The following is a 23,409-nucleotide window of genomic DNA, read 5'->3' as shown; positions in this document are numbered from 1 at the left end:
GCCATTTACACAAAAGATAGCGAAATATACATGCCCTCCTTCTAAACGTATGTTGTTAGAAGACTTAATACGCACAGCAAATTGATTTTGTATTACTTAACTGCAACTGAACACCGTCCTCTTTTAACACTCATTTCTCCTGTATTTATGTTTTTAGGGCTTTCTTTTTTACTGGAGAGAAGCATCGCAAGTATACTGTAGTATCTGAGAATGTTTACATGTAAGAAATTTAATTTAAACCGTATCTATATCCACATAGTTTTAAAAGTCCCCCCAATTTACACTGATGAGCACAGCGGAGTGAGCTTTTTGCCAAACAGCTGCGATTTCAACATGCTCAGCTACTACACTGATTCTCTCGTAGACGGTGGCGCCAATGCTACCTCTAGTGTGTTATTTACTAACTCTATGGTAAGAAACATGTTATGGGACAAAGATGTGCCAACGGAAGCAAAGGATACTATGTATAAGATGTATTACGTACCTGTAACAACTTACGGAGCAGAAACTTGGACAATGCTAAAGAAGGATGAGAGTCGAATACAGGCAGCTGAAATGAAGTTCTTGAGGAGTATGATACAGAAGAGTAGAAGAGACAAAATAAGGAATGAGAAAATCCGGGAAGAAATTGGAGTGGAAAAAATGAATGATAGAATAGAGAAGAGCCGACTAAGATGGTTTGGGCACATAAAGCGAATGAGCGACGAAATAATGCCAAAAAAAGGTGATGGAAATGCAAATCCAAGGAAGGAGAGGCCGTGGACGACCACGATTGAGATGGAAGGATACCATCCAACGCAGCATTATAGAAAGAAACCTGGACTGGGACACAAGTGTTGGAGGAGGAGTGGTGGAAAGACCGAAGAAAGTGGAGAGGAACCATATTTGCTCCTACCCGGCTACAGCTGGATAAAGGGAAATGATGATGATTTCTACTACTGTTTAGGACCCACTAAGGAATGGTTTCAAAAGATTCCACCTCTAAAGGGATGAAAACGGGGACAAAACCCTGAAAGCCAAAATATTCATTACTCGAAAACCACTCACTGGACTGCTGATTGCTCCTTTATGAACTAAATGTTAAATAAGACAAGTTCAGAAAAACTTTCAGCCTTTAAAGGTTCAATGGGGTTAAATACCCGAAAACAAAAGTATTAATTTCTCTGAAACCGTTTTGATATATGAGATTGAAACTGCATACGATGGTTGCTCCTGTATGGAATAGAATATAGATAAGAAGTTGTTTTAAAACAATGAACTTTTAATGAGGTTTGACTCAGGAGAGGGCCCGCAGTGATGCCTGACAATATTCGTTTCTCTCAAACAGTTTGACATACAAGCTTGAAATTTCACAAAATATTTGTCCTATGTCTTTGATTTTAAATTTTAAAAAATTGTCTTCTAACAACATACTCTTAATAGGTTTTGACAACGGGTTGCTACCCGATGACAAAAATATTCATTTCTCTGAAACCGACATACAAGGTTTAAATTTTTCATAAGATGGTTGCTCCTATATGTCTTAGATTTTAAATAAGTGATCTTGAAGAAATACACCCCTAAGAGATTGTGAGTGGGGTTGAGGTCTGACGACAAAAATATTAATATCTCTTAAACTCTTTGACATTCGATGTTAACATTTTACATGATGGTTGTTCCTCTATGTCTTAGACTTTAAATAAGAAGTGGTTTTAAAACAATACACCTCTAATGGGGTTTGACAGGGGTGATCGAGGCCTGGCAACATAAATATTAATTTCCCTAAAACCGTTTGACGGAGATTGAAATTGCACATGATGGTTGCTCCTATATGTCTTAGATTTTAAATAAATACAAGTCCTAAAATAATACACCTCTAAGGGGTTTTGACTGAGGGATAAGTCCTGATGGCAAAAATTACATTACTCTGAAACCATTACACTTACAAAGTTGAAATTTCACACGATGCTTGCTCCTTCATGCTCTAGATTTTATATAGGGAGTGGTCTTAAAACAACACACCCCTCAGGAGTTTTGACAGGTGCGTGATGACTGATGATAAAATTATACATCCCTTCAATCTGTTTGACAAAGGAAGTCGTAATTTTACAATAAGGCTGTTCTTTAATGTCGTAGATATCAGATATGATATAAGCTATAAATTTAATTTTTGTTCCGTATTGAAGTGCAATTATAAGAAATAAATTTCTGCCACTTAGTGACCATCTTCAGCCAAATAAAAATTAAAAAGATTAAGTGATAACTAAAACATATGTATACCAGAAAAAAGACAATGTTGCAGGAATAATTATAACATTAAAATACATATAATAACAAAAGTTGACTTAGGCAAAGAAGTAAATCTCTATAGTGAAATAAATGTACAGATATACTGTACATTTCACTATAGTATGATGTCTTTAAGCTGACTTAGAGAGATTTACTTCTTTGCCCAAGTCAACTTTATGACATGAAGATTGTGCCACACCTAGTGGTCTTAATATTTTATTCCTCAAATGGTCTTGTTATTCTATTCCCTGATATCGATATCATATGTCTGTTATTTGAATGTGGTAACTGTTCTCTGACTTGACATCTACAAGATAAACAACTTACATAAGTCCCCACCTCATTTTCCTATCTCAACGGGTGTTTGTCAGAGATCGGCACCCCTGCTTTTTATCATAATCATGGACACCATCACAAAAGACCTGCAGAAACCGGCACCAGGGACTCTTCTGTACAATCTGCATCTGACGAGAAGTCGCGGCAGTTTGTAGGTACGGCACAAGTAACAGATACTACACTCTTATCTACAAACATCAGTTGTGACAGAGAATGTAAGCACTCTGAATCAATGCAGATTCATTATCGAATTGCTCATTATGCGGTACATACAATAAATGTGTATGTAACTAAGGCACAATTCCATCACCAATTTGAAACTTCATGACAGCACCCCAATTAGCACGGGTCACTGCGGTCGGAATATGTTTATTATCAGGCCTTGAGAATTGAGATAGACACATGCACACCTCTTTACACCACATTCAAGCGACTCCTCGTCAGACGACCATAGTATGCTGATGATGTATTGTTGGCCTTTGTGAGCACGACAGAGTTCCAAGAACAAGTGGAAATACAGAAAACCCACCTAGAGGCTTTCGGACTATGTTTTAATATTAAAAAGACAAGCGTACATCAAGAGAGATCCAAATGTTGTGGATACCATCCCAGCATCGACCTGCAGAAAATAAAGGCCTTCAAATATCTTGGCTCGATTATCATTGCTGAAGGGAACCTCAGTTCCAAAAAACAGCCAAGCACATCAGTAATGCACGGCTGAAGTGGCTGTCTATGACTGATATGTTCTGCAACACAAAAATTCCTGAGTGGTTAAAGTAAAAAATATATCAGACTGCCATCCCTCCAGTTGGACTATATGGTACAGTGTGTTGGCCTGCAACAAAGTAGAACACCGATTTGCCATTATGGAAACCAGAATGCTGCGCTGGATATCAGGCCTGACACTCCACTATCATGCCACCAATGTCATCGGCAATAGGAAATTCTGGGGTAACAGCCAAATTGCACCAATCACAGACAAGATGAGGAAAAGTCAGCTAGGACAGTACGGACATGTGCTTTAAGTAGCATATCTGTCACAGGGAAAGGTTAGACCTTGGAAGTTGTGGATAGACTATCAGCAGGAAGACCAAAAGCAGTGATGGCACGGCACCCTCCATAACAATCTCAATATTGTAAAGTAGGGCTACACACCAACAAGGGCATATATTCACAGCAAGTGGAGAAACAAATCCAAGAAAGCGGACACCACCACACAGCGGGACTAACGCTGAAGAAGAAGACCTCCCCTCCTCCCTAGACCATGTGTAATGCAATGTCTGCTCACAACCCACTCTGAGACATGATATATTCAAGCCAGTAACATTTCTTCTTCATTTCCTGGCCTCTTTCTCAGTAATCTGGAATTGACACTAATGTTGATTAAGCTTAGTTTTACAGCTGGATGTCTTTCCTGATGTCAAACTTTTGTGAAGGGATGTATTCACTTTGTTTCCGCAGTGGTTAGTAATGTGATATACAGCCGACCCTTGGCTATCCAGCTCATGAATATCCAGCCTACTTAGTACCGGTATTGTAGTACAGTACAATACATTTCCAAGCGGGTTACTGCTAGAACCCTATATAGTCTTTCAAAATGTTTTATGCATATCTTGTGCATCTGGTACATGTGGAAGCACAATTATACAGTACAGCATGTACATATTAAATAAATTATCGGCAAAAACTCTTGAACAAAGAAGACATAGAAGCCCTCCTTCAGCGTTCACGAACTACAATGAACACACACAGAGCAGTACTGTTGGTAACTCAGTGTTCCTTGTTTCATCATTGTTTATTGGATCTCCAAAGTGCGTACATAAGTAAATTGTTGTTTTGTGCGCTCTGTTGTGTTTTTATTACAGATTGCAAAATGGGTGATCATCGAAAAAAAAAAGTTGTAGCGACGATGAGTGAGAAACTATATGCTATAAGGCAAGTAGATTCTGGGGTAACAGCCAAAACTACTGCTTTGGAGTTAGGGGTAGGAAAAAGTACACTTGGAGACTGGAAGAAAAATCAAGAAAAAATTGAAAAGCGGTGTGCTGCCCAAGGTAGTGGAAATAGAATTACAATAAGAAAAACGATGTTGACAGGTAAGCATAAAGCAGCTTAGAAAGCATTATTTTTGTGGCATGAACACTTAAAGAGTTTGCCCGTTACTGGGCCGATATTGCAGGAAAAACATTGCAATTTCAGCAGAAATAGAAGGAGAATATTCAGAATTTACTGCCAGTGATGGATGGTTGGATTGGTGAAAAAAAAAAAAAAAAAAAACACCTATTCGGTATTCGCCAGATTACCATTAGTAAAGAGGCTTTATCCACTGAATATGAGGCTGTGCCATTGTTTAAAGACTATCTTTCAAAGTTAACTGTCGAAGAGGGAATTTCTGGGGAACAGTTGTACAACTCTGGCCTATCCAGCTTTTTTTTATCTGGCTTGACCTTCTGCCACATTAGACTGGATAGCTGAGTGTCTACTGTATTGTGATTTCATAAACACCCATCCTCTGAGCTAAGGGAATTTAGTTAACAAAATTAAAATCCTCGACCTGGGACCTTCCGAACCGAAGACCACTACATCGACAATTCAGCCAAGGAGAAAAGCGATCTATAAAAATGTATGAGGTATGGAAGATCAGAATTTACTCTTCCTCCTCTCTTCGTTACAAATGATTCTTTGCTGAGATTAATATCAATAGTTTTCGGACACAGGAAATATATAAAAACATAAGCATTTCCCTTATTACTGAAGATAGGATAAATTCATACTGCAAAATAAGATCAGATATTTCATTTTCTACAACTTTTGTTTGCTGAAGGCTATGCCTTGACACTGCAACCAACTTTCTCCAATCATTGCAACATCTTCATCTCCTCTTCTAAGCTGCAATTCATATGCATCACGATGTATGAAAGTGTAAATGTATTGACAAGGTGAAGCTATTACAGCCATTTCACAGGTTTTTCGAAAAAGTGAAAGTCTTTGTTGCTCTCTTCCATTCCTCCCTCTCCCCCCTCCAAGAAATTTATCTTCCATGATGTTTCAAAGGAAACTGTTTTCTCTCACTAGCTGGTCCAATAATTTCACATTCCTCTTTTCCTATCTCTCTGATGAGACTTCTCCTTTCATTTATTGATAGGACCCATCCGAACAGAGATATTTGGGAATTCATCCTTAGACCTTCCACTTTCACCTAACCTGAATAAAATTTGTTATAGTCTAGACCAGGGATGGCGAACCTATGCTACGCGTCACTAGGTGACACGCGAACACAATTTCGGTGGCACGCCACATGAACATATTAGTTTTTATATATGTCTTGTGCTACAGACTATACATATCTCATGGATCGTACAGTCATAGGGTTTAACGCGTAAGAAATAAATATCGAAAATCTTGCCGTCAGTCAGGGAGTGAAGTTTGACTTGTGTGTGGTAGCCAGTAGCGCTTAATCATTCATTGTGTGTTACTGTTTATTGAATGTTGTTTGTATACAGACCTCACAAACATGTTTCCGGTGTCGAAAAGCAGAAACTTAACAAAGGTAGCGACTGGATTCTTCATGAGCAGTGGACAAGGGAATTCGGAGTGATAGAAAGAAGTAATAAAGCTTTATGTTGCCGTCGTGTCCCGCATATTCAATGTGTCATCTTTCAGGTCAAGGAATAATATCAGTGCGGTGGTTTCCATCTATCTCACTGCATATTAGAGCATGGGAAACCGATTTCTGACAGTGAGTTCTTGAAAGAGACTTTCTTATTGACGTCCGATACATTAATAGAAGACTTTCCTAACAAACAACGAATAATTAACAGAATTATAGAAATGCCAGCCAGTCGAAATACTGTCAAGGGTAGATTAATAAGAATGAGTAAAGATGTTTCGGAGCAATTGAAAGGTGATTCGGATAACTCCCAGATGTATTCAGCATGTCTTGATGAAAGCATGTATGTGACCTTACAAGAAAGGATTGCTGTTTTTGTCTGATTTCCTTGTGGAAATGTGATGAGGGAGGAATTATTTAAATTGTTTAGTTTACGAAATACAATAATAGGTAAAGATATAATGAAGGATGTGAAGCAAGAACTTTTATTAAAAATGGGGTTTGACTTTCAGAGTATTGCCTCAAGTATGGTGGGTATTCATAATGGGTTGGTGCAATTTCTTAAAGAAAAACACCCTATTTTACAGTTCTATCGTATGTCACACCAGGAAGAATGTATGCAGTCATTGGAAACAGTACTCCCGGTGGTAACTAAAACTGTGAACTTCATACCTGCACGTGCTCTAAATTATCGCCAGTTCTTGAAAATCTTACACGAAGTGGAATCTCACTGTGGCATACTTGTACAATAATGATCGCTGGCTGAGTCGTCGGCAAGTACTCCAGAGGCTTGTCGAGCTCTTGGACGAAATTCGCTTCTTCATGATAGAAAAGCACGAAGAATTCCCAGAACTCACGGACCCTATTTGGCTGTGCGAACGAATGTTTGTCCGTGATTTTACAGCAGTGTACAATGATATAAATAAGGAACTGCAAGGAAAGGGACATACTGCAGATATATTGTTGGAGATCATAAAATCATTCCAGAGAAAACGTGTATTCGTCAGGGATGTTGAAACAAAGAATTTTAAGTACTTTTCTTCACTTAAAGTACATCTTGAACTGATGTCAAATTTTGCAAATCAATTAACTTTTGAAGACAAAAAAAGTATTTGTAAGAAGTATGTGGATGTCTCACGAAATTCGAAACAAATAATTTCGGAGAGATTTACCCAATTTCGAGATTTGGACAAAACATTGCACCTCATTACAAAATCTCAAATTGCAAAAATGAGTGACATTAAGGTCAATTATTTACTGAACATTTACAAATGGAGTTGAATGAATGTGAAGAATGCAGTACATAGCGAACAAATTCGTACAACTTGGCGATGCATGGGTGAAAACAGACTGTGCTGTTGATAGTGAATACTCTCTCCAGAAGCCATATAACTTAAAATGTGAACAATGGGACAGCCTCCCACTAAAGTTTTCGGTGATGAAGAAACTGGCTACAGCATTACTTACTTTGTTTGGGTCATCATATGCCTACGAACAGCTATTTTCTACAATGAACGTTATGAAGTCAACAGTTAGAATCCGTCTTGGTTCAGGACATGGGCACTAAATGTGCGAACGATATTTCACTCAAAGTCCATTAGCAATATTAGTATTTTTAATTGTTGTATCTAATAATAATGACAGAGTGTGTTACAATGGGAGCTTATTATATACATATTTACAAGTAATGTTAGATATTATCAAACTTACGTACTTAAAAAAGTATTTTTGATGTATTTGCAAGATGCAAACATGAAACATGCAATTAAATGAATTAAAATATATATATACAGTAGAGTCTCGATTATCCGACCTAAACGGGACCTGGAGTACGTCGGATCACCGAAAATGTCGGATAATACGGAATAACTTTGAAAACGAACTAAAACAAACAGGAAGACTATACAGTATTACGTACTATGTTTTACGGGACTCTATTTATTGTCTTATTAATTCAATTGTACAGTTACTCTTTTCTTACTACGCCTGTAGCCAGGTGCAGACGTCTTGGCTTGGGCTGCAAGAGTTTTGATGTCAGCATCTTGAAATTCAGCCCAGTCTAATCACAATTAAAAATCTGATCACCGGTTAATCCTTTAGCAAGAATTATTTCTTGAAATTGTCTTTTAAATTTCACAACCTCATCGGATTTAGCTGACAGTTCTTCTCCACAGATATTAAGCTGCCCAATGCCGTACCGTTTTTCCCACCGATCAAGCCACCCAGCAATAGCAGTAAAATCAGGGTCCCTTTATTAAACTCCTTCTGGATATACACCGCCATTTCTTGCAGAATGGGGCCAGATATTGACAAGCCCTTTTCCTGGTTTTTAGTGAACCAAAGAAATAGTGCTTCACTTACTTTTTCGTACTCACATTTTTTATTGTTTTTTTTTTCTTTCTAATTTTCAGTGCATCACTTGTTGCTCTCGAAGAGCAATACGCACCCTCCACACCCCGTGTCCCAGAATTGCATCCACCTAAAGTTCAAATTAAGCCTACCAGTGTCGGATAAGCGAAGGTCGGTTGAGCGAGACTCTACTGTATTAGGTAAATAAATAAATCACTAAATGAATAAATAAATATTATGAAACATAATTGAGAATTAAGAAGGGAAGTCGGTTGAGACGGGGGGGGGGGGGGGTTTGTGTGTGTGTGTGTGTGTGTGTGGTTTTTTTTTTGTAGCTATTCCTTTAACCCTTTCCCACGGAATATATTTGACTCACTGTCGGGCGATACCTAGAGTAATAATTTGCTTGTCAGGTATAGTTGTGGAGTACCTTCACTAAATAATTTATTCTGTAAAAACCACTTAAGATATCAGTTTCAAATTTTGTAACAATGTAAAATACACTATAATTATTCTAAAATGATACAATGAGATAACCTAATCATACGCAACCCCCCCCCCCCCCCCCCCCCCCCCCGTTCAGAATGATACATCAGGAAGCATCCAATATTGTGCATAATGTTAAATTGCTTGTTTTTGAAGTCAGTCTAAATTACTGGACATGATGGGGCTTGTATTTTCTTGATAATGCAGAGAACGCAGGAATTCACCCTAAATCTCCCAATTTATTTCATTTTCAGGATCAGTCGGATGAAGATATTTAGATAGCAAATCGTGCTTCCTCTCGGACATACAAACTATAAACAATTTTTGACTGAATGGGATTGGAAGATAAATTGACATTAGTTGGAATAGGCTATTATGTAATTAAGTAGAGGCTCAAAGTCCGAAACAGAATTTACTGAAGAATTAAAACTGATAATTATGTTTTTACAAGTAGGCCTAATATTTTAAACGGAGACACCTGAATGAACATTTCCTGTTCTGAGCCATATTTCGATTTCTCTCAGATTCATATCCTGTCCCAAATGCTTCCCATACAATTTTTATTATCATACCTACAACTTCAAACTCACTACCATTGCATTTGTCAACATATTGATCTAATTTGTAACAAATATCCTCCGCATTCAACTCGTTATGAGCAGCCATGTTGCTGCAATGTGTTTACATTCAGTCAGCTGTCTGTTCTATCTAAGAAAACGTATAAAAGAACACTTTATTATAGGATTCCGTGCATGCCAGTGGTATCTAGGAAGCACAGGGAATTCACTGGTTCCAAAAAGTTATATGTTTATCAGACAGATGGCAGAGGAAGTCGGTTTGAAAGTCGAGTACGCTTTACTACGCAACCCGCGGGAGAGAATGTGCGACTCCAGTACGCTTTACTACGCAATCCGTGGGAAAGAGTTAAAGGAAATAACAAGTGGCACAGTAGACAGTTGAGAATAATAAACCAGACTTAAAATGGCACACTAGATGGAAAAGGTTCGCCATCCCTGGTCTAGACTGTAGTGTGCTCTCCCATGACCTTAAACACCAAATTTTTTGTTAAATTCTATCCAGCTGTTTTGTGATGCATGTATGTACTAACAAACATAAATTATAAAAAGATGCATTTCTTTCTTATTCTGGACATGAGCAATGTAACAATACCAAATTACTAAAGTTACAAACAATATTGTTATTTATTTACCATATTTACTTGTGCACATCTCACCATTTAGCACACACCCCAATTTTTTATATGCAAGAGAGAAAAATAATCCCATATCTTGCACGAGTTTTTCATCATGAATCGTTCTAAACATGATAAGGTACACCCTGCAGCATGCCTGCCTGCTCTCAGCTCCAGATCAAACTGTCTCCAGCAGTCCTCCCCCTATCTTAGTCGCAGCAGCTCTCTTCCTTTGTTTGGTGAAAGGCAGGTAGCATATTCCCTTGTCTAATGAGCTAGATGAAAAGTGACATTGGCTGCATTTTTCATTATACTGGTATATGGTACGTGTGAGGCATAGGAATGGGGATCGAGTCCAATGTATTACAATATTGTAATTTACTTTCCAGAGTGACTTCACATATTGTAGAGTTATGGAGAAGCGTTCTAGTTTTACGGCAAGTTTTAAAATTTGAGTGATTAAATTTTCGAAAATATCAGTTACAATGCTGTGGGCTGAGAATTTAATGTAAATGTACACTCCTAGCAAAAACAGGAAGTTGCTGGCTCTAAAAATAACAAATCAAGAAAAATGTTTCAGAAGACAACAAGTGGAAAGTTACGCAAGGTTGACTGAATCAGGCTATCAAGCTATGGTTCACCTACAGTTCCATATGACTAATACCCATCTTTGTCAGTATTTCCCGGGTTTTAAATGGTAGCATTACATGTGAAACACCATATATATCATCATGTAAACATTCCACATACTGAAGCAGTTCATTTTTGACAGTGTGTATAAATACTGTAAATGGAAAAACGGAAGATAGGAGCATAGAATACAGAACTTCCAGATAAAAATATATACAGTCAAACATCCATAGAACAATTGAAGGGTTGGATGCAAGAACCAGGCAGCTCCATTTTTTTCTAACTTTTCAGAAAAAAAAAAGAAAAAGAAAAAAAAAAAGAAAAAAAACCTGTATAAAATAATTATGAATGATGGTATAAATATTTTTTTTTCTGTCAATATGCTAATTATGACCTCCTTGATACATTTAGTCTGTACTGTAGCAGAATTTTCAGCAATAAATTAATTTTGGAGCCACCTGGTTCTTTCAAGGAAAATGTTTAATTCAATGATTTCTGAGGTTTGACTTACCAAAAACTGTATTTTTGCAAAATAAATGACAGTATTTCAATATGCGAACACTTCATAATAACTCACAGAAATTTTAAGAACCTTGAATATTAAGTTTATCTGCCTTAATTCATATAAGTGACTGATCTTCTACTTCTTCTAGTTTTCACGATTTAAAATCGCACAGTGTCAATCCCCATCATCTTATTTTTCCTCTTCAACAGTTTTTGTAAAAGACTCATTCTTTAATTTCTTATTTACTTATGCATTGTTTTTGCATTTTATTCGGCTGATGACCTAGATTGGGGTCGAAACCAGTACCCGCTTCCCCTTATAATTAAATAGAAATGTAACTCTACATTTCTTATTTATTTGTATTGAATAGGTTGAACTACGTTATTTGTTATTTCAATTTAATTGTGAAACCCAGGTACAGAGATCATTTTATACGGTACCGGCAGATTTCCTATATTTACTACGTTAATTACCCCTGATTAGAACGATGAAGTAATTTTAGTAACACCCTGTTATAACAGAGACAAAGTTTTGAACTTTCTTTGCTGACAGTAAGCAGCTAGCGAATAGCCGTGGCAAGCTGTGTTCAGCGGCAGGTAACACAAGTCAAAGACCTCTTGTGTTTGAAAAAGTGTTAACTGTTGTAGCCTGTACATTACTGAGCTTGAGTTGCAGTCAGGAGTGTTGTGTTGAGCTTGTACAAAGTTTATTTATGCGATACCCATGTGCAATCTCTGAATGTTTTTAAGGTAATAAATGCGTTTTGGACTTGGTTAATGAGATTTGGACAATGGCTGGAACTCAGAAACAGATGAGCTTAGAGACTACACTGGAAGTTTTCAAATACATTGATAACGGGATGAAACAGGTAGACGTGACGAGGAAGTATGGGCTTGTACAATCGACGTTGGTTACGTTCCTTAAAAAACAGAAAGAAACTGAAGAAAGTTTTCTAGGTGGCAAGTTTAACCCTTCAAGAAAAAGAATGAAGACGGCTGCTGCTGACAATCTGGACAGTGCTACACTGTGCAGTTTAACGAGATGCGTGTGCAGAACATTCCAATTAATGGCCCCTTGATATGTCAAAAAAGCCTTAGATTTCGCTAAGCTGCTTGGTGATTCTAACTTTAAGGCAAATAATGGGTGGCTGCAAAGGTTTAAGGAGCGGCATGGAATAATTTTTAAAGTGATTTCAGGCGAAGAAAAATCGGCACCTTTAGGTGATGCAGAATGTTGGCGGAAAAATACCATTTGTAAACTGCTGGAAAAGTACGGTCCTGAAAACATATGCAATGCAGATGAGACGGGATTGTTTTACCAGCTCATGCCAGAGAAGACGATGGCCTTTAGTGGAGAAAAATGTAAAGGATGGAAGTAATCTAAAGTACGCTTAACGGTTCTTCTCTGCAGCAACGCAACGGGGACACATAAGTTGACACCATTGGTGACTGGAAGATCAGCAAACCCCCAATGCTTCAAAAATGTAAAAAGCTTACCAGGTAAGAGTACATACATTTTATTTTATCTTATCTTTCTTTAATTCATAAGTTGGATACAGTACCTACTGTAGTCATTTTATGAGTATGCATGAAGAGTAGGTACATACAGTACTGTACTCTACCACATTCATTTCAAATTTTTTGTGATTCTAAATGTGATTTTTTAATTGCAGTCAATTATAAGGCAAATCAAAAAGCATGGATGACGTCTGCTCTCTTTAGTGAGTGGTTGCTTTTGAAAGAGATGGAAAGAAGAAGAAAATTGCATTGCTGGTAGATAACTGTAGTGCACATAACATGCCAGCGTTGAAGAATGTAGAACTATGCTACTTCCCCTCATACTGTACTTCGATCCTTCAGCTACAAGACATAGGAATAATTAAGAACTTCAAGACAAAATACCGTTCACGTCTAGTTCAACATGTGATTGCAAACATTGAAAGAAAGGTGGACAACCCATACAGTTTCAATGTGAAGCAGGCTTGTGATATGATTGCTAGTTCCTGGAACAGTGTAGAGCCGAATGTGATTGCGAACTGCTGGAAAAAAGCAAGGATTTCTGAAAGTGAAGATGTTGGTGAGAATGTTGTGGTGGATAAAGAAATACAGGACGATGTTCAAAGTGATCTTGAGGTGTATTCAGCAGTAACTGGGAAAACCATAGATGTATCAGTGGTTGAATATGTGTCAGTGGATGATGAGGCGTTGGTGTTTGAAGCATACACCAATGAATCTATCATCGAAGAGTTAGTTGTGGTGGATAAAGAAATACAGGACGATGTTCAAAGTGATCTTGAGGCGTATTCAGCAGTAACTGGGAAAACCATAGATGTATCAGTGGTTGAATATGTGTCAGTGGATGATGAGGCGTTGGTGTTTGAAGCATACACCAATGAATCTATCATCGAAGAGTTAAAGGGAGCTTTGCCTGTTGACGATTCTGATGATGACAGTCATGTGGTAAGTGTGAATGATCCTCCTCCTTTGATGGAACTAATCGGACAGTTGGAAACCATCCAGCAAGTAGCATCTTCAATCCCCCAGTGTTCAGCGGAACAATTGATTGCGTTAGAGGAGATAAAAACAAAACAATATTTACAAGAGAGTTGTTAAGGAAAAAGAAATAGAGGGAAATAAGTGAATTCTTCTCTACTCTACTAATAAATGGAGTGATCGAAATGTGTTTCATTAATTGTATTTTAATGTTCTTTTTCTTCAGAAGAGTACTGTATATACTGCACTTTTCGGTGCAGTAGGTACAATACTGTGATAGACAATATTTAACAAAACCTCATTATAACAATAACCCTGATATAGCAATATTAATTTTAAGGTCCCCTGGATATTGTTCTATCGAGGTTTGACTGTACAGAGAAATTAAGCCTGTAATGTAATTCTGAAAAGTGCTGTAACCACTTTACAAGAGAAGATGAAACAATACCAATTTATTAAAGTGCAAACAATGTTATTTTTTTACCATATTTACTTAACATCCATTTACATGGTAAATTATATATTTCTGTGATTTTTCATTGAAGGACTTGCACCAAAATATCATGGTAGGGGCTAGTTTAAAGGGTTAAAATAACAGACTTATCACCTTAAACAACACAATTTGAGGGTACAAGGAGCTTACAATAATTGTAGAGATCTAGCACAATAAGTTATTGCTGCAATTTATCAAATTCATGTTAAGCTAAAGGTACTCTACTTTCTTGACTGTTTCCTTCTTACCATTTCTATTTGGACTCTTCAGGTAAGGTTCAATACTAAAATTTGCAGCGTGTTTTAGAATCATAATTGCTCCTAAATTTTCACATACATCCTACACTGGTAAATGTGTTCAAATCACTCACAATTTTTCTTTACTGCTCACAATTCAAATGAAAGGGATATACATGGTATACGTACCTCTTTGTTTAGAGATTCTGGCATTTGGCCAGCTGATTCCTCCGGCTGTGAGTCCTGCTGTGGTGACCCCTGAGAATTGGACACTGACTCCACAGCTGGTGTCAGTTGTGGAATGTGGTCATCAGCACCCTTTTCAGAAGAAGCAGGTGCCTCAGGTGGTTCAGGATCCTTATCCTCCTCCTCTTCTTTATCCTTCCTTGAGGCAGCATCAGGCACAGCAAGAGGAAGGACAGGTGGTTCCTCCTGAGAATCGTCCTCTCCTTCATCTTCATCCTGGTCGGAGGGCTGCACTAGTTTTGCCGGTGACCGTGGTTCTTCTGTTGCATGTATAATAGACTCTGCTTCTAACTGAGGAGCAGGACTAGACCTATCCTCTTCAATATGCACAGCACCTTCATCAGCTTCTTTCTGACTAATTTCTTCTTGAATCTGCTGTTGCTCCTTAGTTGGTGTGTCTTCAGGTTGTGAAATCTGCAAATGAACAAATTTTATTTTAATGAACTTGAACATTTTAACCCCTTAAGCGGGGAGCTCGGTACACACCAGCTCACTCCCAGGTGGGGAGCATTATCCCTGATTCAAGAAAATATTTAATTACCTGATTAAAACAATCTTGGACTAAAATGAACTATTGAAGAGCCCTAAGAGAAATATTTACTTGAATTGATGTATTTAATTGTTGAAAAATCCTTTTATTTTAATTTTTCAATACTTTGTGCAAGAACATACTAAGTGCTTTCACACTGTGATATCAAGGTTGCTTCTTCCTAATAGCAAAGCTCAGGTTTTCGTTTATACAGTAACTTTACCTGAATATTTTAGGCAGTTTACTAACAATCTCTGCCTGGAAATAAATATTTCTGTATATGTAAACTGTAGCAAATTTTACATGTACATAAAAGATTATTATGGAATAAATTATAATACAAAATTTCTGTTATGTTGGATAGGTGGTTCAAGTTTATATACCTACAATTCATAAGTGACACACACAGACTATATTACTCTACACTACAGGTAAAATTTACAGTATTTAGAGTCTGCACCGTGTTTTGCCTTTTACAGCTGATCATTATGATACACAAGGAAACAGATCATGTTATATAAACTATCTTGGGTTCGCATGATTTGTACGATTCCATTTTGAAACGTGATCGTTTTCTTGATATGTATGGATGGTTCACATCAACTGACACTTTGCCACCCAGGGGTACAGTATAAGCTTCTGAAAATTTTGCCAACAGATGGACAAATACTGGATTTATCTTGTACATTTTGGGAGGAATTTGTCTTGTTATTCACCTCATTGTCAGAGATTTGTAAAATGCTGTGGAGGAAAATCTAATAATACTACTTCGTTTCATCTTACTAAACTGGGTTTTGTGAGCAATTTCTTGCTGGGCATCATTTGTCTGTTCAGCTATGTTCTGGCATATCTCGTCATAAAAAATAATTAAAATATTTTGCTCGTTTTTGTTTTCCCTAAGAACTCCCCTTTACATGATGATGGAATTTTGGATCAATGCGGGACCTTCTTTGTCCATTGTCAGTATAACTTGACAAAGAACTAGCACTGGTTGAATTGTAATCAGTATTATTGTCATCAATGTCACTGTCATGATCGCTACTTGAACTGGAATCGAACCCTGTACATTCAAGCCTGCAGTAATTATTCCAGGTAAGTTCCCGTCACTTACGAATTCCCCTTCGGCAGAACTTACTTCACTATGTTCACTATTCTCCCCACTAAATTCCAATATTTTGTTCATCATGGCCAGTAAAATATCTTCCTCTAATGGTAGGGGCCGGTAATTCCTTTTAGACATTTTAGCGGAAAATAATTAAGAAAAAAGAAAAAGGATAAAATGGTTCATGGCGTGGGTTCCTGTAGTCACGTCCTACATTGTGAACCATGGGCAACGGTTGAGTGGCCTAGTAAGTGGTCCTGAGAGTTGGGATACCAGTTGCTATGGAATGCGAGTGGGCATCTCGGACATATTCTGAGTAGTCGTGGCCCTCCTTGTGCTCAGGCGGCTAGGACTACACAATTCACCGGTGGTCCATAACCCGATAGAGGAGAGATCCTCACCTGGACCATGTGCAAGCAGGGTAGCATCCTGCTGCATGAATTTACCGAGCTCAGAACATTTTAAGCAAGCCTCGGACCTATGGAAGTAATGGAGTCCCACTCCCATTTGACAGGTGAGGGACTCCTTGGAAACAACGTGGCGAACGAAATGGAATTCAATGGGGAGCTATCAATATTAATGGGGCTTATGGAAGAAAGAAAGTAGAACTGGCTGAGTCAGCAAAGAGGATGCATCTGGATGTACTAGGAGTAAGTGATATTCGGGTAAGGGGAGATAATGAGGAAGAGGAAGGAGATTATAAAGTGTACTTGGACGGGTGTTAGAAAGGGAAGGGCAGAGTCTGGGATAGGGCTCTTTACCAGGAATACCATTGCACGGAACATAGTTTCTCTTAGGCATGAAAATGAGCGAATGATGTGGGTAGATTTGTCAGTTGGAGGAATTAGGACTAGAATTCTCTCCGTGTATTCACCATGTGAGGGTGCAGATGAGGATGAAGTTGACAAGTTTTATGAAGCATTGAGTGACTTCGTGGTCAGGGTCAACAGCAAGGATAGAATAGTGCTAATGGGTGATTTCAATGCGAGAGTTGGGAATAGAACTGAAGGGTACAAAAGGGTGATTGGTAAATGTGGGGAAGATATGGAAGCCAATGGGAATGGGAAGCGTTTGCTGGACTTCTGTGCTAGTATGGGTTTAGCTGTTACGAATACATTCTTCAAGCATAAGGCTATTCACCGATACACATGGGAGGCTAGGGGTACCAGATCTATAATAGACTATATATTAACCGACTTCGAATTCAGGAAATCTGTTAGGAATGTACGAGTTTTCCGGGAATTTTTCAATGATACAGACCACTATCTGATCTGTAGTGAACTAAGTATTTCTAGGCCTAGGGTAGAGAAAGGGAACTCTGTCTGCAAACGAATAAGGGTAGAAATCTTCAGGATGAGGAAATTAGACAGAAGTACATGGATATGATAGTGAGAAGTTTCGAACAGTACACAGTAAGCAGGTTCAGGACATAGAAAGTGAATGGGTGGCATACAGGGATGCTGTAGTAGAAACAGCAAGGGAATGTCTAAGAACAACTGTGTGTAAAGATGGGAAAAGACGAACATCTTGGCGGAATGATGAAGTGAGAGCAGCTTGTAAACGTAAAAAGAAGGCTTATCAGAAATGGCTCCAAACAAGGGCCGAGGCAGACAGGGATTTGTACGTAAATGAAAGAAACAGAGCAAAACAAATAGTTGTTGAATCCAAAAAGAAGTCGTGGGAAGATTTTGGTAATAACCTGGAAAGGCTAGGTCAGGCAGCAGGGAAACCTTTCTGGACAGTAATAAAGAAACTGATGGAGGGAAAAAGGAAATGAACAGTGTTTTGAGTAATTCAGGCGAACTCATAATAGATCCCAGGGAATCACTGGAGAGGTGGAGGGAATATTTTGAATATCTTCTCAATGTAAAAGGAAATCATCCTGGTGGTGTTGCGAACAGCCAAGCTCATTAGGAGGAGGAAAATTTTGTTAGTGAAATTACGCTTGAGGAAGTGGAAAGGATAGTAAATAAACTCCATTGTCACAAAGCACCAGGAATAGATAAAAATTAGACCTGAAATGGTGAAGTATAGTGGGAAGGCAGGGATGAAATGGCTTCATAGAGTAGTGAGATTAGCATGGAGTGTTGGTAAGATACCTTCAGATTGGACAAAAGCAGTAATTGCACCTATCTATAAGCAAGGGAACAGGAAGGAATGCAACAACTATCGAGGTATCCCATTGATTAGTATACTGTACCAGGAAAAGTATTCACTAGCATCTTGGAAGGGAGGGTGCGATCAGTCGTTGAGAGGAAGGTGGATGAAAACCAGTGTGGTTTCAGACCACAGAGAGGCTGTCAGGATCAGATTTTCAGTATGTGCCAGGCAATTGAAAAATGCTACGAGAGGAATAGGCAGTTGTGTTTATGTTTCGTAGATCTAGAGAAAGCATACGATAGGGTACCGAGGGAAAAGATGTTCCCTATACTGGGGGACTATGGAATTAAAGGTAGATTATTAAAATCAATCAAAGGCATTTATGTTGACAATTGGGCTTTGGTGAGCATTGATCGTAGAATGAGTTCTTGGTTCAGGGTACTTACAGGGTTTAGACAAGGCTGTAATCTTTCACCTTTGCTGTTCATAGTTTACATGGATCATCTGCTGAAAGGTATAAAATGGCAGGGAGGGATTCAGTTAGGTGGAAATGTAGTAAGCAGTCTGGCCTATGCTGGACGACTTGGTCTTAATGGCAGATTGTGCCAAATGCCTGCAGTCTAATATCTTGGAACTTGAAAATAGGTGCAATGAGTATGGTATGAAAATTAGCCTCCCGAAGAATAAATTGATGTCAGTAGGTAAGAAATTCAACAGAATTGAATGTCAGATTGGTGATACAAAGCTAAAACAGGTCGATAATTTCACGTATTTAGGTTGTGTGTTCTCCCAGGATGGTAATATTGTTAGTGACATTGAATCAAGGTGTTGTGAAGCTAACGCAGTGAGCTCGCAGTTGCGATCAACAGTATTCTGTAAGAAGGAAGTCGGCTTCCAGACGAAACTATCTTTACATCGGTCTGTTTTCAGACCAACTTTGCTTTATGGGAGCAAAAGTTGGGTGGACTCAGGATATCTCATTCATAAGTTAGAAGTTACAGACATGAAAGTAGCAAGAATGATTGCTGGTACAAACAGGTGGGAACAATGGCAGGAGGGTACTCGGAATGAGGAGATAAAGGCTAATTTAGGAATGAACTCGATGGATGAAGCTGTACGAATAAACCGGCTTTGGTGGTGGGGTCATGTGAGGCGAATGGAGGAGGATAGGTTACCTAGGTAAGAGAAGTAGAGGTAGACCAAGACGACGATGGTTAGACTCTGTTTCTAACAATTTAAAGATAAGAGGTATAGAACTAAATGAGGTCACAACACTAGTTGCAAATCGAGGATTGTGGCGATGTTTAGTAAATTCACAGAGCCTTGCAGACTGAACGCTGAAAGGCATAGCAGTCTATAATGATAATGTATGTACGTAAAAGGATCGAATAGAACTCTGGTCTCTGCAGTGTGGACGGAAATCATGAATCGATGCTGTATTATAGATGCGTATGATAATAAATGGTGTGTAACTCCCGGTAAACACACACTCCAGTTGTGAAGGAAGAACACAAGACTGGGAATAATAAATTAGGTCACAGTTCTAAAATGTCATCAGAGAGGTCAGTTCAGTATCATAATCTCTACAAATCCCTCCTACAGCAATATTATTAGGACGATTAGGAAATGAGCCAAAGCTTCAGCGCGAGGCTATTGAGCTTTAGGTAGTTATTGCCCGGACATAAGTTGTGTACTTTATGATGCAACTTGTGGATGAGACATTGGTATTGGAAGAACATAGTTGAAAAATTTCACATCAGAGGGCAGACTCATCCAGAATACGCTGCTGAAAGAGTAATAAGCCTCTGCAGGCAGGCAACTGAGGAAAAAAAAATAACTTGAATCGGCGGATATATCGGTGCTCCCCGCCGAGCAAGCGAATTGTAGCCGCGGATCTCACCGCATTGCCCACCGAACGGGTTAATGTTCAGAACAAAGAGACAAACTCAAGACAATCCTACTGATAGCAAACAATCAACACTGATCATTCATCCTCACCATAATCGGGCTCAAACACACAAAGACATGGATGATGTGGGTGTAGTTAACTGACAATATCCCTAACTTCATTTCTGTAGAAGACTAGCAATCATGTTCTAAATTTTTTATTTTCAATTTGTTTTACATCGCACCGACACAGGTAGGTCTCATGGCGACGATGGGATAGGAAAGGGCTAGGCGTGGGAAGGAAGCGACCGTGGCCTTACTTAAGGTACAGCCCCAGTAATTGCCTGGTGTGAAAATGGGAACCATGTAAAACCATCTTCAGGGCTGCCAACAATGGGGTTCGTACCCGCTATCTCCCGAATGCAAGTTGATAGCTACGGGACCAAAACCGCACAGACACTCGCTCGATAGTTCTATAAGGGGCAGGCAAATGAAAACCAAACACCCACTACAACATGACTGTGGAATGGTTTTATTGAAAAGTAATTACCAAAAGTGTTAATACATTTATTGCACTGGGAGACGAGATGATCAATCCCAGTTTTGGAGAAAGAGGTAGGTCGCTGACGGATCCACAATGCCTCCTTGTCCGAATGAAAGTGACGTCCATGAATGTCTTTCTACAGGTCACCATAAGTGTGAAATCACAAGGTGAAAGATCTGAGCTGTACAGAGGATGCTGTAGTGTTTCCCTACCAAATCGCTGAAGCGTAGCCTTCTTCAGATTGGAAGTCTGGGGGCGAGCATTATCATTCAACATGACGACTCCATCCAACAGCATTCCAGGGCGTTTAGACTTTATGGTACATCATATTTTCTGTGAAGTGTCTTTGTAGTGCTGAGAATTGATTGTGGTTCCATGCCTGAGAAAGTTGACAAGCAGGGGACCTATGCAGTCAAAGATGGTCATCATGACTGTACTGGAATTTGTGTGAAAAAAGAGATCATCATGACTGTACTGGGATTTGTGTGAAGAGCTTTGGATTTCTTTGGCGGGGGACAATTGCAATGCTTCCATTGTTGACTTTGCAGTTTGCTGTCAGGCACGAAATGGTGGCACCACGTTTCGTCCACTGTGACGATATAGGACAGGAAAGCATACTCTTCCTCAAGGTACCGCTGCAGATGACTCGGACATGACGCCATTCTGTCAATCTTTTGTGCCTCCATCAGTTGATACAGAATCCACTACATGCAAATACTGTGGAAATGCAAGTGATCTTTTATAACAGCATTCACGGAACCATGGCTAATGACGCCTGAACATAAATTTCTTCCCCCATGATTCATCGGTTTTACTGGATAAGGCCATCAATTCGCCCTATCACAACAGGAATAATGGCTTGATGGACCTGTCCTGGGCATGCATCGTCTTGCAGTGATGTGCGCCCTTCTCGGAATTTCCTATGCCACTCGTGCATACTCATCAATGACATGCAGTGTTTGCCATATACAGCAGACAAGCGATGATGAGTTTCACACACTCCAACACCCTCAGCCACCAGAAAACAAACAACACTTCTCCGTTCTTCTATGCTCGCCTCCATTTCTACAGCTGGACGGACACAGTAGACTAGTCCGCGCACCACAAAGACATAACCCAACAACTGCATGCACCTGTGAGTTGTCACTATGCAGTTCTCCTACCACAGCAATGGCAGTATCAATAAGTAACAGCAGTGTTGCTACCTTTCAAACAGAATGTGTTATGGTGAGTGTTTGATTTTCATTTGACTGCCCCGTATATATTAGCTGGACTACAAGTTACAGGCCAAAATAGAATAGAGCATCTAATGGCAGACTTTTTGGAGGGAGCACATGAAATTCCCATAGATGTCATAAATATCATTAGAAACTTGTGTAATGGACTGATCTTGTTTGCAGATGACATTGTGGTGTGGAGAACAAATGGAGAGGAAATAAAGGGACAACATGACATACTGAACAAGTATATTGGTAATTATAAAATGAAAATAAGCATGAAGAAAAGCCAGACAATGATACTGACTAGAGGAAGAGAAGGGAAAGGTACTGTCAAAATTGGGGGGAGTAGACGTTGAAATTGTGTAAAGTTTCAAGAACTTGGGAATGAACTGATGCAGGTTTGGATATGAAGATCAGTATAAGTATACAACACAGAAATGTATTTTACTAGTGTGAGGAACTTGATCTGGAAGGAGGAAGTATCGAGGAAGAGTAAAAGGATGAGGTTTAAGATTATTGCCCCATACTGATATATGCAGCAGAGACATGGACAGTAACAAAAACAGAAAAGAGTAAAATCCAAGCCAGTGAGATGCAATTTTACAAAGTATAATAGACAAGATTGAGAAAGACAGGATAAGAAATAAGGATGTCCAGAAGGAATCTGGGAAGTTGAAAAGTTCTCAGACAGAATGGAGAGAAATAAACTGAGATGGTCAGGACATGTGAAGAGGATCAGAGAGGAAAGGATACCACAGTGGAAGATAGAGACTAAGATTGAAGGAAGAAGAACAAGAGGTACACCCAGAGTAAATCAGACTAAAGGACAGGTTGTGAGTTTCACAAATAGGAAAACTCCTCTTAGTTTTAAGTATTGCATTGATGGGGTGAAAGTTCCTTATGGGGATCACTGTAAGTACCTAGGTGTTAATATAAGGAAAGACCTTCACTGGCTTAATAACATAAACGGGATTGTAAATAAAGGGTACAGATCTCTGCACATGGTTATGAGGGTGTTTAGGAGATGTAGCAAGGATGTAAAGGAGAGGGCATATAAGTCTCTGGTAAGACCCCAAATAGAGTATGGTTCCAGTGTATGGGACCCTCACCAGGATTACTTGATTCAAGAAATGGAAAAAATCCAAGTAAAGCAGCAGGATTTGTTCTGGATGATTTCCAACAAC

At 38.9% G+C, this 23,409-nt stretch overlaps 1 protein-coding gene across 3 annotated transcripts in view; it reads right to left on the bottom strand.

Annotated features, from left to right (window-relative positions):
- The window catches only part of enok (enoki mushroom), a 516,902-nt gene that overhangs the window by 7,978 nt on the left and 485,515 nt on the right, over positions 1 to 23,409 (bottom strand). For all 3 annotated transcript variants that reach the window (XM_067138427.2, XM_067138428.2, XM_067138429.2), the window contains exon 15: positions 14,787 to 15,257. In XM_067138427.2, the coding sequence (XP_066994528.2) occupies positions 14,787 to 15,257 (471 nt within the window). The remainder of the gene's footprint in view (positions 1 to 14,786; positions 15,258 to 23,409) is intronic.

This window comes from Anabrus simplex, chromosome 1, assembly GCF_040414725.1.
Source record: "Anabrus simplex isolate iqAnaSimp1 chromosome 1, ASM4041472v1, whole genome shotgun sequence".
Classification (NCBI taxonomy): domain Eukaryota; kingdom Metazoa; phylum Arthropoda; class Insecta; order Orthoptera; family Tettigoniidae; genus Anabrus; species Anabrus simplex.
This window is presented reverse-complemented; position numbering and strand designations above follow the sequence as displayed.